At 35.6% G+C, this 11,625-nt stretch overlaps 2 protein-coding genes across 6 annotated transcripts in view; one reads left to right on the forward strand and one right to left on the reverse strand.

Moving 5' to 3' along the window:
- The window catches only part of med12 (mediator complex subunit 12), a 36,295-nt gene extending 30,885 nt beyond the window's left edge, over window positions 1–5,410 (forward strand). For 2 of the 5 annotated variants that reach the window (XM_051127573.1, XM_051127575.1), the window contains exons 37-44: window positions 165–309; window positions 439–641; window positions 2,541–2,618; window positions 2,710–2,942; window positions 3,087–3,270; window positions 3,382–3,540; window positions 3,684–3,765; window positions 5,063–5,410. In XM_051127573.1, the coding sequence (XP_050983530.1) occupies window positions 165–309; window positions 439–641; window positions 2,541–2,618; window positions 2,710–2,942; window positions 3,087–3,270; window positions 3,382–3,540; window positions 3,684–3,765; window positions 5,063–5,100 (1,122 nt within the window). In that variant the 3' untranslated portion in view covers window positions 5,101–5,410. The remainder of the gene's footprint in view (window positions 1–164; window positions 310–438; window positions 642–2,540; window positions 2,619–2,709; window positions 2,943–3,086; window positions 3,271–3,381; window positions 3,541–3,683; window positions 3,766–5,062) is intronic. The other 3 variants (XM_051127577.1, XM_051127574.1, XM_051127576.1) reach the window with 3 other exon arrangements.
- mars2 (methionyl-tRNA synthetase 2, mitochondrial) lies at window positions 5,316–11,493 on the reverse strand. Its single transcript, XM_051127578.1, has 3 exons — window positions 11,050–11,493; window positions 10,637–10,971; window positions 5,316–7,534 (listed from the first exon to the last, which is right to left on the reverse strand). The coding sequence occupies exons 1-3, from the start codon at window positions 11,327–11,329 to the stop codon at window positions 6,368–6,370; spliced, it is 1,782 nt and encodes a 593-aa protein (XP_050983535.1). The 5' UTR covers window positions 11,330–11,493; the 3' UTR covers window positions 5,316–6,367.
- Between the last annotated feature and the right edge of the window lie 132 nt (window positions 11,494–11,625).

Here is an 11,625-nt window from a genome sequence, read left to right on the forward strand (position 1 = left end):
ATAAGGTTGCACAAGGGTTAAAAAAAAAAAAAAAAAAAAACTACTGCATGCCTCACACTATATAACAGTGAAAACACCAAAAGCCACAATGGGAAAGAGTTAAAAGTCTTAAAATCAAGTTTTTTGTATTAAAATTAAAACTACAACCATTTCCTGTGGTCTAGGAGTACAAGCAGCACAACCCAGTCATGCAGTACACGCCAGGCATGGCTCCTGATCTGATGAGCATGGGCCAGCCAAACATGTCTTTCCGAATGGGCTACCAGGCTTCAATGAACATGTACGCCCAAAATCAGCCTCTGCCGCCAGGTCAGTGCATGCATTTTAACCTCTGTTAATTTTGAGCTTCATAAAGCAGTTGTTTCCGTCATTTTAGCATCATGAGATGCATCTTGTACTTGTTCTTTACTTGTCTTTTGTGTGTGTTTCCCCCCTAAGGAGGCCCCGGTTTAGATCCCCCTTTCCGTCCCAGGGGTCCTATGGGCAAAATTCCTCCACGTGCCAACTACAACATGGCTAATATGCAGGGTGCTGGCATGGGTAACATGATGGGAATGGACAAGCCGTACCAGATGGCCTACAAGCCCCCACAGAGCATGCCTCAGGGGCAGATTCTCCGTCATCAGCTACAGGTCAGACTGGTGAGTCTGGTTTTACTGATCAAGAACCCAGACCAAAAACACACTCGGTTTCCTTGTATTTTGTCTGATTAGTTCATCTGTTGTGTCATTTTAGTAGGTGTCTTGTAATTAGTGGTGCTTGCCTAGGCAAACATGTGACTGCGCATATTTTGGACCGATGACTTTTGACATCATGCCTCACTATTTCCAGGTCTAAACTCTCCTTCAGATCCAAGATCATCTGCTTTTTCACTGCTACTGAAGAATCATGATGATAAGCTTTGTCTCTATAGTGAAATCGTAGTCAGATTGCGTAGGCAAATTCTGTTTTTTTTTTTTTTTTTTTTTTTTTTTTTTTTTTTTTTTTTTTGTATCATAATTTTGATTCTCAAAATTGCGAGTTTATATTTGTTCATATCTTACGTCACTGCAGTTCTAACTCTATTTCTCAGAAATGCAAGTTTGTGTATCGCAATTCTAACTTTTTGTGACTTGACGGCACACAATTTGGACTATTTTTCTCAAACTTGCTAATGTGCAGTTTAAAATAGGAATTGTGGAAAAAAAAATTTGAATTGTGAGAGAAACTTGTAATTGTGAGAGAGAAACTCCCAGTTCTGACTTTTTTTTCCCCACAGTTTTTACTAGGGATGCACAATATTATTGGACATGACGCTTGCAAATTAAACAAAACAAAATGTGAAGGCTACCACTGCATTTTTCTTGGGGGAAAACGATTGATACGTAGTTTATTTATAGTTGTTTTCAAACCCTCAGTGTGCTGTCATTATAAAAGAACTCTATTATTGTTTATTTAATTTTAACAAACAAGTTCTTGTCTTATGGTTTGAATGTAAATGGTTGTATATATGGGTATGGAAACCCTTTTAAGGCACTAAACAAAAAAATTAAGAAGGGAATTGTAATTATTTTTATCTTACAATTGATTTTTTTTCTTTTTCTTTCTTTCTTTTTTTTTTTTCTTAAGAATTGCATGATAGAAACTTAAAATTGCGATACAAACTCTGTTCCCAAATATAAATTCTACTGTTTTTTTCTGCAATTGCAAGTTTATAATTCTGACTGTTTTGACTTTTTTTTTTTTTTTTTTTTTTTTTTTTTTTTTTTTCTCCCCCTTCTTCTTTTTCTTCTCAGAATTGTGATAAACTTGCCATTGTGAATTTTGAGGACAAAAAGTCCTTAAATGACTTTATATCTCGCAATTCTGACTTTATTTCTCGGAATTGCATGTTCGTACATCGCAATTGTAGTTTTATAACATGAAATTGCGACTTTATAGCACACAGTTCTAACTTTTTTGCTGATTTAAACTCACAAATTGTGTGATATAAACTTGCAATTGTGAAGTCAAGTAGGAGTTTCTGAATTTTAAATAGAATTTTTTTTTCCCTAACAGTTTGACCTTTTCTCAGTCCAATTCTAAAGGGGAAAAATAACTATTTTCTTAAAATTCCAAGTTTATATCATGCAGTTCTGACTTTATTTCTCAGAATTGCATGTTTATAAATTGCAATTCTAACTTTTTTTTATTTTATTTTTTTTTACACAAAATTGCAACTGTATACCACACAATTCTGACTTTATAACTCACAAGTTTAAATCATGCAATTTTGAAAAAAGTTAATTGTGAGACGAAGTAGTTACCTTTTTGATTTTTATTGAGTGGCATAAACAAGTTTCCACATTTGCGTCACCTTAGTTAAAAAGGGAAAAAATGGCTCACTCTTAAGGTTTGGAAAAAAAAAAAACACTGTAGACCATCATGATGATGTGTTTCCACTGGCAAGCACCATCTGTGTTTTTTGTCTCCTGTGATTTGTGAATGTTTAATTTAAAAATATTGCATGATCATTTTCAGGAAATGGAATTTTTTTTTATGCTCTGTTTGCGCTTATCTAGAATCATAATCATCTACTCGGACAGCAGATCAGACAGGTGGCACCTAATCAACAGTATCCATCAATGCAACCGGCACAGGCAAGTACAGGCACGTTTGCATTGTTGATTTGTTCAGCATTCACTGAAACTCAAAGATAACAACCCAGTACTGTCGCGTTTCTCTCTTCAGAACATTTCCCAGGGCTACACCACCTACGGCTCACACATGGGGATGCAGCCACACCCCACTCAGCCCGGTGGAATAGTTCCTAACTCGTACGGCAACCAGGGCTTCCAGGGAGGACATCCTGGCACAAACCCAGGCATGGTGGACCCTCTTAGGCAAATGCAGCAGAGGCCTAGCGGCTACGTCCATCAGCAGGCTCCTGGAGCGTACGCGCACACAATGCAGAACACGCAAAGGTCAGTCACACTGGTCACCTACTATTGTCAGTTGCACTCGTTCCTGTTGCGTGTCCTCAGTTTGGCAACCCAAAGGTTACACTACACAACCCCACTTTAAAAGAGTGTAAAACAAACCACCTCAACTTTCACCATCTGTCTCAGGTTTTCCCATCAGTCCATGCAGCAGACGCCTATGATGCACAGCCTGGGTCAAGGTCACTTGGGAGCGCAGGCCATGCACCCCAACATGAGGCCCAATCAGATGATGGACCAGCAGCAGCAGCAACAACAACAACAAGCCCAGCAGCAACAACAGCAGCTGATTAGACAGCATCCAGCTCTCAGAGTATGTACACCACATGCCCCAGTGCACTGTGGGACGCTGTGCATTTCACATAACGCCTGCGTTTTAGCAATTCACCTGTAATGTCATGGTATCTGTGTGTTTGTCTTACAGCAGCAGGTGCAGCAGCAGCAGGTTCAGCAGCAAGTGCAACAGCAGCAGCAGGTCCAGCAGCAGCAGGTTCAGCCTCAGCAGGTGCCGCAGCAGCAGGTTCAACAGCAGCAGGTGGCGGCAGCCCAGCCTCCCGGCCAGGCCCTGGGAATGCAGCCCATGGTCCGAAAGCATATCTGTAGCAGCTTTCAATTATGTACTTTGAAAATGCATCACATACTGAAGCACAACGCAATGGGAAAGTTGTCAGAGATTCTCTAAAACCTTTGGGTAACCTGAACATTTTCTTCTGTATTTTGTCTCAGTTCCCACGGCAAGGCATGCAGCAAACCCAGCAGCAGCAGCAGACCGCAGCACTCGTCAGACAGCTCCAGCAGCAACTCTCAAGTATGCTTCACTCTTTACATTACTCTGTTTACATTACTACAGCCACAATACACTACTGTGTTTTTGTTTAATATACATTGCCCTTCAAAAGTTTTCAAAAGCTCATAGCAGGATATTGGACAATATCAACATAAATCCTTAGTTCTTCAATGTTAGCTGACCAGAAAAATAAAAACTGTCTGTAATATATTGATATTTAATATATATTATATATATTATAAATAATATACACAGGGCTCCATGCTTAATTTTCTTCTGCTCCTAATTCAAATTTAGGAGTACAGTCAAAAGATTTAGGAGCACCTTATCAATAATAATAATAATAATAAAAAAAAAAACATAAAAAATTAGCCTTTCCATTACAAGGTGATATTTGACTCCTTAAAGTGATTTACAGGGCATTTTTCTAACTTTAATTTTAAAGTAGGCGATGTCATCTTTTATCAAATTAAATTATTAGTCTATAAATTAATTATTAGACTATAAATTAAAGGCTCCCCCAGTCTGCTTAGGGCCCTGTAAAATCTGTTTGTTTTTTTGTTTGTTTTTTCGAGGACCGGACTGTCTGTTTCATAAATGAAGTTAATTTATAATTTAATTTTTAAGTTACATCTTCAAATCATGAAACTTATTCTATGAAATATGTACTTTCATTGTACTTTTTTTTGTTTTTTGTTTTTCTGGTAATCAAATAAGGGCATAAAACACTAATTCTTCATGTAATCCAATGAAAATGAAACAAATTTTTGTCAAAAACAATAGTTTTAATATTTTATTAGTAGTATTAGTATTGCATTAATAGTCTATTGTACAATAGTAATATATTTGTCACAATTTCTTCGTTAAACTGAACTTTTATTTTGACGAGTTGCCGTGAAACTGCGTCTGCACCATTCATTCACACAGAGACATGCAAAACATGCAAGATTCATATTTAAATAGTCTTTATGTGGTTTAGTGTTCAGAATCTAGTCCGTATTGTACTCCGAATGGATTACGCAGTTTTATCTGCGTTTTCTGCACTGCGGAAATCATAGAGCCCTATATATATTTAGTAATTAAATATAAATGTGCGATTAGTCAACTGATGGCTTAAATAAATGACCAGACGATTAGAAAAGTCTTTAGTTAGGGGCAGCACTAGTATTTTCTGTATAGTATGTTTTAAACTCATACATTTTGTATTTAAATTGTTTTCGTCCTTAGTGCTGTTCTTTATCAATGCAAAGCCATCAACATTTAAACATTTGTCAGTTTCTGTATTGAAATTACATTTTGTTTTGTTTATTTTCTCTAGGTACTCAACCTGGACAGAACACCAACTCATATTTCTGAGAGCGCCTGAATGCATTTCACCAGTGGTAAAGAGTAGTTTTGCGTCCACGTTAGCAGATTCCCTGCTACGCGGAGCTTTCTGAAAGAAGAGGAACCTAACAGAACCTGAAGTAGAGTCATTGTTTTCAGACATGTATTTCTGAAAGTCATAGAGGATTCATTGTGAGGTGAACCATGGAAGAGTTTATGTAAAAAGAAGTACAGGAAATTATAAGAATATTGCAACCTTTTTTATTTTATTTCAATTTGTACAATTTTTCAGTTTCGTGTATTTCTCATTAAAAAAACCATGTCAGTTTTTATGCCTATAGAGTGTGACCTTTTAATCATTTCTTTCGAAACCCGACACCACCATTATCTCATGGTGAGGTCCAAGTATTCATTAAAGGAGAAGTTCACTTCCAGAACAAACAAAAAATACATAATGTACTCACCCCCTTGTCATCCAAGATGTTCATGTCTTTCTTCAGTCGTATAGAAATTGTTTCTTGAGGAAAACATTTCAGGAATGTTCTCCATATAAGGGACTTCAGTGGTGCCTGTGAGTTTGAACTTGCAAAATGTAGTTTAAATGCAGCTTCAAAAAGCTCTAAATGATCCCAGCTGAGGAAGAAGGGTCTTATCTAGCAAAACAATCGGTCATTTTTTAAACAAATTGACAATTTATATACCTTTTAACCTCAAATGCTTGTCTCTATAACGCACATGCTTAATCTGTGTACTCTGGGTCAACACAGTTAGGATAAGTCCAAAAATTCCCATCTCATTTTCCAACTTCAAAATCATACTACATTGCTTTTTTTTACCTTTTATTTTTTATTTTTTGTAAAGAGCGTTTGACCACCTTTGCATGTTCACTAAACACTAGTTCAGTACTTCTACAGCGATGTAGGGCGATTTTGAAGTTTTAGGAGAAAATGAGATAGGAGTTTTTCGACATACCATAACTATCTTGAACTGGAGTACACATGTGCATCACAGAGCTAGACAAGACAAGCATTTGAGCTTAAAGACTAAAACAGATCGTTTCGCTAGATAAAACCTAGGCTGGGATCATTTAGAGCCCTTTGAAGCTGCATTGAAACTGCAGTTTGGACATTTAAACTCGCAGGCACCATAGAAGTCCATTTTATGGAGAGAAATCCTGAAATATCAACCTCAAAAAACAACTTCTTTACGACTGAAGAAAGAAAGACATGAACATCTTGGATGACAAGGTGGCGAGTACATTATCTGTCAATTTTTGTTCTGTAAGTGAACTAACCCTTTAAGATTTGTCTTGTGTTGTTGCCATTTTGGGAGTCCTTCTCCTTTCAAGACGACTAAACAACACTCCCAAATCCGGACCCAGCGCTCTTCCTTCTAACCCACACTCTCGTCCTTCAAATCTCATCAGGAAGTTCAGGGAATCCCAGCTTCTTTCCTCAGGAGTGACTCCCAACCTTGATAAAATTTTATCAGCAAGCCCCGGCACCACAGGTTGCAGGAGAATCCCATACATCCTAAGGCACTCCAAAGACACGTGAAGGATGGTGTCAAGCCACTGCTGGTCTTCAGGAACTTTCCGGTCCAGTTTCCACGGGGCGTGTCTTTGTACAAACCCGTTAGTGAGGCGCACACATGCGCTAATAGCCTCTAATGCTTTATAGACATTTAGATTCTCAAAGTGCTGCTCTACAATGAGCGGAAGCGCCGATACGGCTTCTATCAGTCTGTAGTCATCCGAGATGGATTTTCCACCAAGCCCTTCTTTTGGGAAGCAAGTGTTGGAGAACCGAGGATACTGTTGTGTGGGGTTAAGCGAGGGTGCAGTGCAGCGGTTTAACAACCCTCCGAGAGCATCCGCTAACTCACTATTGCACATCTTGATGACTTTATCATCATAATAGTCACAGTCTGAATCAGGAACCCCTTGTCTGAGAAGGAAGTACCTCAAACCATCCACGGTGAACTTCTCAATGGCGTCCAACGGGTTGATCACGTTTCCGAGACTCTTGGACATTTTCTTTCCCTCCACCGTCCAGTGAGAGTGAACATAAATCGTCTGAGGAAGAGGCAACCCCGCAGCCATGAGAAACGCCGGCCAGTATATGGCGTGAAACTTGAGGATGTCTTTACCCACGACGTGATGGACCTCTGTCCACCATTGGGAGTGATTCTGAGGGTAGCCAGCCACCGTCAAATAGTTGACCAGAGCGTCCAGCCACACGTAGATGGTTTGTTCCGGATCACCCGGGACCGGGATGCCCCACTGGAGCCGGCTCTTCTGACGTGATACTGACAGATCTGGGATGTCGTCCTCTAGCCACTGAAGAACCAAGTCGTGAAACTTCACGGGCTGGATGACCTTCGGGTTTGATCTGAGCCAGTGAAGCAATTCAGTGCGGAAGCCTGATAGACGAAACATGTAATTGTCCTCCTTCATCCACTCCACCTGTCAGTGAGAATAGAGGAATTATTTTATGACACTTTGAACAACTTCAGAAGACTTTGATTATGTCTTGTATGTCAACGCTACTAATAGACTGATAGATTACTCATTAACCATCTTGAGATTACTGCAGTTATTCATTTCACAGCAGTCAATCTGTGTATGCATTATAAATCATTCTAGATTTACTATCTTTTAGATGCCATGGACTCCCAAATATAATCATCCTTATGTGAGGGACCCTCATCATAAAACTTAAAAGGCACTTAGCTACATAATTAATCAATAAAGACCCAAACTGCCTGACTATAAATTGATATACTATATATTACACCGATGTAAAATATTATTTTGAAATACTTTTATTTATACTCATTTTAGTACTGTTAGATGTTAGTTTATTTATTTTAAATCAATTTATTTTTCATCTAATTTTTGTTTTCTATGTCTCATTTAATAATCTAAAAATAATAATAATCCAATAGTTTTTTTCTCAATCTATTTTAATCAGTTTTTATCAGGTTTTAATCTAATTTTATGTATTATAGTCTATTTTGTATTTATTCTAATTTGCAGTTATTTTAATCTAATTTTATCATACACATATAATTTACTAATTTTTATCTAATTTTTAGTTTTCTTTTATTTATATATATATATATATATAGATAGATAGATAGATAGATAGATAGATAGTACAAGTTAGTAAATTATAAGTGAATGATAATAGATAGATAGATAGTATAAGTTAGTATAATATAGTATAAGTTAGTATACACTGTGCATAATTATTAGGCATGTTGATAATCTGGTCATATTTTTTTTACCAAGCACATTTTACCAATTCCAAACCACAACAATCTTAATTACTACTATTAATTTTGTATTTAATCATTTGTAAGTGATACATAACTGTCCGTGAAGGCTGGAAGTGAAAAACTCCTTATATTCAGGTGTGCATAATTATTAGGCATGTTTTCTTAAGTAAGTTTTGGGAGTTCATTTTAGTCCATCTCTGCAAGTCAGACTTTTCAGGATAGGAGACTAAACATGAACTCCCAAAATGTACTGCCAGATTTTGGAAGATAAATTCTTGAATCAGAGGTACAAGAGGATGTGATGCTTGTCCTTCAACTCTCAACTTATCTGTCTATAAAGCCTATAAAAAAAAAAAACTGTCTTCATGTATTTCACAACACGTCAGCTTGTTATTCTTATTAAGTCAGGGGCATTTTTTAAGTTTTTAAGGATTTTTTGTACCAAGCAAAGTCTCTGAGAACCTGACACATTGCACTTCTGAAGACTCCAGGTAGGTTGCAGTTCTGGAAAATGGTGGCGCTGGAGACTAAACGGTTCCTGATGGTGTCACACCTAATTCTTCACCTTAATTCCTAATTCTTTTGCAGTTAACATGCATCTTTTCTTCTCCACCTGTTTTTTCTGACCATGCAGACTCAACAAGCATTTCGCTGTCCAGTGGTCAAGCCTTAACTTTGCAAATTCTTGTAATGCATTAGTATTGCATTCTTCTCATAGGCATTTAATAATTTGGACTTTTCAGTCTGGGTTAAATATCTTTTTTGGCTCATTTTATCTGTAAAAGAAAACATGCCTAATAATTATGCACACCTGAATATAAGGAGTTTTTCACTTCCAGCCTTCACGGACAGTTATATATCACTTACAAATGATTAAATACAAAATTTATAGTAGTTATTAAGATTGTTGTGGTTTGGAATTGGTAAAATGTGCTTGGTAAAAAAAAATATGACCAGATTATCAACATGCCTAATAATTCTGCACACAGTGTAGTATAAGTATAGTATGTTGGTATAGTAAAGTGTAAGTTTTTCTCATTTGTTCACTTATTTTAATCTTTATTTTAATCAAATTATGTATTTTACCCTAATTTATTTATTTTAATCTAATTTTATCATTCACTTATATAATTTACTCTTATTTTTATCTAAGTTTTAGTTCTCTCTCTCTCTCTCTATATATAATTTGTTCACTTATTTTAATCTTTATTTTAATCAAATTTATGTATTTTTATTTATTTTAATCTAATCTTATTATTCACTTATTTGTTTTTTTTCTCATTTTTTTAATCTAATATTTATTTTAATGTCATTTTCATTTTAGTTTTTATTTTATAATCTAATTTGCAGTTTAATCTAAATTTTACCGTTCACTTATAATTTACCCTTATTTTAATCTAATTTTTAGTTAACTTATATATTTTAGTTACTTTAATTTTTATCATTTGTCTACTTACTTTAATTTTTATTTTAATCAAATTTTGATTTCCCTTAATCTAATTTGTAGTTCACTTATATATTTTAGTCTGTTTTTTTGTTTTATTTTTTATCTAATTTGTTTAGGCTATTTTAAGCTAATATTTTTATTTTAATGTAATTATTTTAGTCTAATTTTAATTTATTTTAATCTAATTTGTAATTTACTTTAATTTTATCATTCACTTATAATTTACTCTCATTTTTTTCTAATTTTTACTTGTATATATTTTATCTAATTTGTAGTTCACTTATTTTAATCTAATTTTGTTCACTTATATTTTAGTTTTTTTTATTTTTGTATTTTTTAGTTTACTATTTTAATCTAATATTTGTTTTAATGTAATTTTATTCTAATTTGTAGTTATTTTAATTCAATTTGTAGTTTCCTTTTACTTCTATAATTTAGTTTAATTATCTAATTTTTAGTTTACTTATATTTTAGTCTGTTTTTATCTCGTTTGTTTACTTTTAATCTTTCATTTAATCAAATTAAAGTATTTTACTCGTTTATTTATTTTAATCTAATTTGTAGTTCACTTATTTTAGTCTATTTTTATTTTTTACTTATGATACTTACAATGTAGTATTTCTTTTAAACAAATTATTCATTTATTCAGTTATTTATTATTCAATTTAATTATTTAAATTATTTGAGTCTAAGTTTTTATTTTAATCTTTTAATCTTTATTAATCTCATCGTTTTCCACCCTGAATTTCTCCATGGGCCCCTTGCACCCCAGTTCTAGATCGCAATCCACCGACAGAGCAGCACAGGCTTTTATTCTTTCATAGGATGGATGGACGGTACCTTGTGGCCGCTCTCGGCGGATACTTTGATCTGTCGTCCCTCTGAGTCTGTGCTGTCAGTGACTTGAGCTGGTGTAAGAAAACTTTCATCTGGAGTGGAGTACCAGCCTTCGTACGTGCCTTTGTAGAGGAAGCCTTCGCTGTGGAGAACCGTCCAGAAGTGTTGAACAGCCTGTCTGTGCCTCTGCTCTGTTGTCCGGATGTAGTCAGTGTATGAAATGCTGCATCTTTGGAAAACATGCCTGAAACTCTCTGATACCTCGGTGCAGAAGCTCAGAGGCTCTTTACCAGCATTGCTGGCTGCCTGCTGGATCTTCAGACCATGTTCATCTGTACCTGCAGAGCACAAACAAACAACTCACTATGACACACTGATCTGAAGTCAGTATACAACAGACAGACATGTAAACATACCTGTGGCAAATCTGGAGGTGTACCCCTTTAAGAGTTTGTATCTGTGCAGACAGTCAGCAGTGACAGCTGAATACACGTGACCAATGTGAGGAGACGCGTTCACATAGAAGATGGGAGTTGTGATGTAATATGGTTTCGAGCTCTTTGTGCAAAAGCATCGCGAAGCCTGACAGTGCTTAATACCGGAGACGCGTGGAAGTCTTCCGTCAGGAGCATGACTGGATAATCTCAGTAATACTGTTCTGGCTCTAGAGAGAAAACAGCACGGAGACCTCATCATGAGACAGGGCTCCTAGAGAGATAGAACATCCGGGTCAGCGCTGTCATACCTGCGTTAACTTTCAAAGAAAAGGTCCAACAAATTTCCCCTACTTTGAGATGCATTTGTCACGCTTGAAATTAAAACGTTTACGTTTTATTTTTCTGTACAATATGCTAATATATTCTAAAACATACTTTGAAAAATTTTTTTTTTTGTAAAATATACTTTGGAGAGAACAATAACAATATATTTTATTGAATGTCAACATATACATATATTTGATTATAATTATAAAATGTTTTATATGTAATATT

Source organism: Labeo rohita, chromosome 14 (genome assembly GCF_022985175.1).
Source record: "Labeo rohita strain BAU-BD-2019 chromosome 14, IGBB_LRoh.1.0, whole genome shotgun sequence".
Classification (NCBI taxonomy): Eukaryota; Metazoa; Chordata; class Actinopteri; order Cypriniformes; family Cyprinidae; genus Labeo; species Labeo rohita.